The sequence below is a fragment of the Plasmodium cynomolgi genome, assembly GCF_000321355.1.
Source record: "Plasmodium cynomolgi strain B DNA, scaffold: 0908, whole genome shotgun sequence".
NCBI lineage: Eukaryota > Apicomplexa > Aconoidasida > Haemosporida > Plasmodiidae > Plasmodium > Plasmodium cynomolgi.
The window spans coordinates 1-1,498 of NW_004193103.1; the positions used below are offsets into that span (position 1 = coordinate 1).

General features: G+C 29.2%; 1 protein-coding gene across 1 annotated transcript; it reads left to right on the plus strand.

The window, feature by feature from the left end:
• Positions 1-18: 18 nt before the first annotated feature.
• PCYB_006180 (hypothetical protein) lies at positions 19-1,020 on the plus strand (the record flags this gene model as incomplete). The annotated part of the gene is made up of 3 exons (XM_004228039.1): positions 19-48; positions 189-836; positions 913-1,020. 3 exons carry the CDS (start codon positions 19-21, stop codon positions 1,018-1,020), a joined length of 786 nt encoding a protein of 261 aa, XP_004228087.1.
• Between the last annotated feature and the right edge of the window lie 478 nt (positions 1,021-1,498).

The window sequence follows — 1,498 nt, forward strand, 5'->3', positions numbered from 1 at the left end:
CATTTATCTCAAAACAATATGTCGGTATGTAAAGGAAATTATAAAGGAGTAAGTTTTTCTTTTTTATAATGATCATATATAAAAGCACTTCTAAATGAATTATATACATTAGATAACAATAAAATTTGTTACCATTGAGCTTTATTTTATTCTTAATGTAAATTTTAAATAATCTCTTTACCCTTTAGTATCTTGATTATGATTGTTATGATAAATTAAAATATCAATTTTTGGAAAGGACTGACCTGAGTACTTCTACAGGATATTCGACCTTTTACGAAAGTTACGAATTTCTTGATGCGGACAAAAAAGAAACTTTGTCTGATATATTTTCTGAATTACTAAGATATTTAAGCAATACTCATGTTTTTTGGGTATATGATAGTGCACACAGTTGCAATTATATTAGCTACTTGTTATATGATGACATAAGAAAAAAATTTGGTGTGTTTGAATTATCTAGATTTGAAATATTCCAAAAATTTCTGCAAGATCTCAATAAGGAACATACTAATGTTGATTGTGTTAATGAACTAGTACACCTAGGCTCTGATAAATTTCAAAAAATGCTAAGCTTATATAATTTATATGATTTGTATCGTTCCGTTAGACAAAAAGACAGATGGGTTCATCGATCAAATTTATGTAATGAACTTGGAAAGTTAATTTATAATTATAATGGATTAGATGAAAAATATTATAAAAATGATGCGAATTTACGTAAACTGTTAGATGATCTTAGACATAGAATTCAACATGATACGTGGCTGTCCAATGTTATCTGTCATGAGAAATTATCAAATTTGCAGCCAATAAAAACCGTTCCCACAGAGACGGTAAAACAAGTTGAAATGAATAAAGAAGCATTTCATTTAAGAAATTCACAACAAGCATCTACAAGTACTAATTCAGAAATCGCTGATGTTAAAATCAGAATTCCAAGTGTATCAGAAATACAAGAACAAGAAGAAAATCTACGAAAAGAAGTTGAAACCTTACCAGGACCAAAAAGAGAATTAGAAAAAGAAGATGAAGAACATCAAGGAGAAAGCAGACAAAATTTTCCCAAACTTTTAGATTCATTTTCCCGTAATCAAACTAAGCAGGAAATTAAAAGACCTTTGGGATCAGGGTATGAAACTGATACAATGCATCCACCAACTGAATTTAATAAATCTAGCGGGACTTTAGATAAAATACAATATGCTCTTTCTGACACTTTACAAAATATTGATCCCGTACCAGTATTGGGTGTATCTGGCGGTATGGGTGCTTTATATTTACTTCTTAAGGTATTAAAAATTAGAAACCTTATAGACGTGTTTACATTAAATTTAAATTACTACTATTACCAAATTACATTTTAAAATTCTTTAAATTTTCTTCTTAATATTAGTATACCCCAGTTGGAACCTTCTTTAGTAAAAGAGGACTTAGAAAACGAATCCGTACTGGGTTCAATGAACAATACCCAGATTTCGTTCCAGGTTATCAAGGA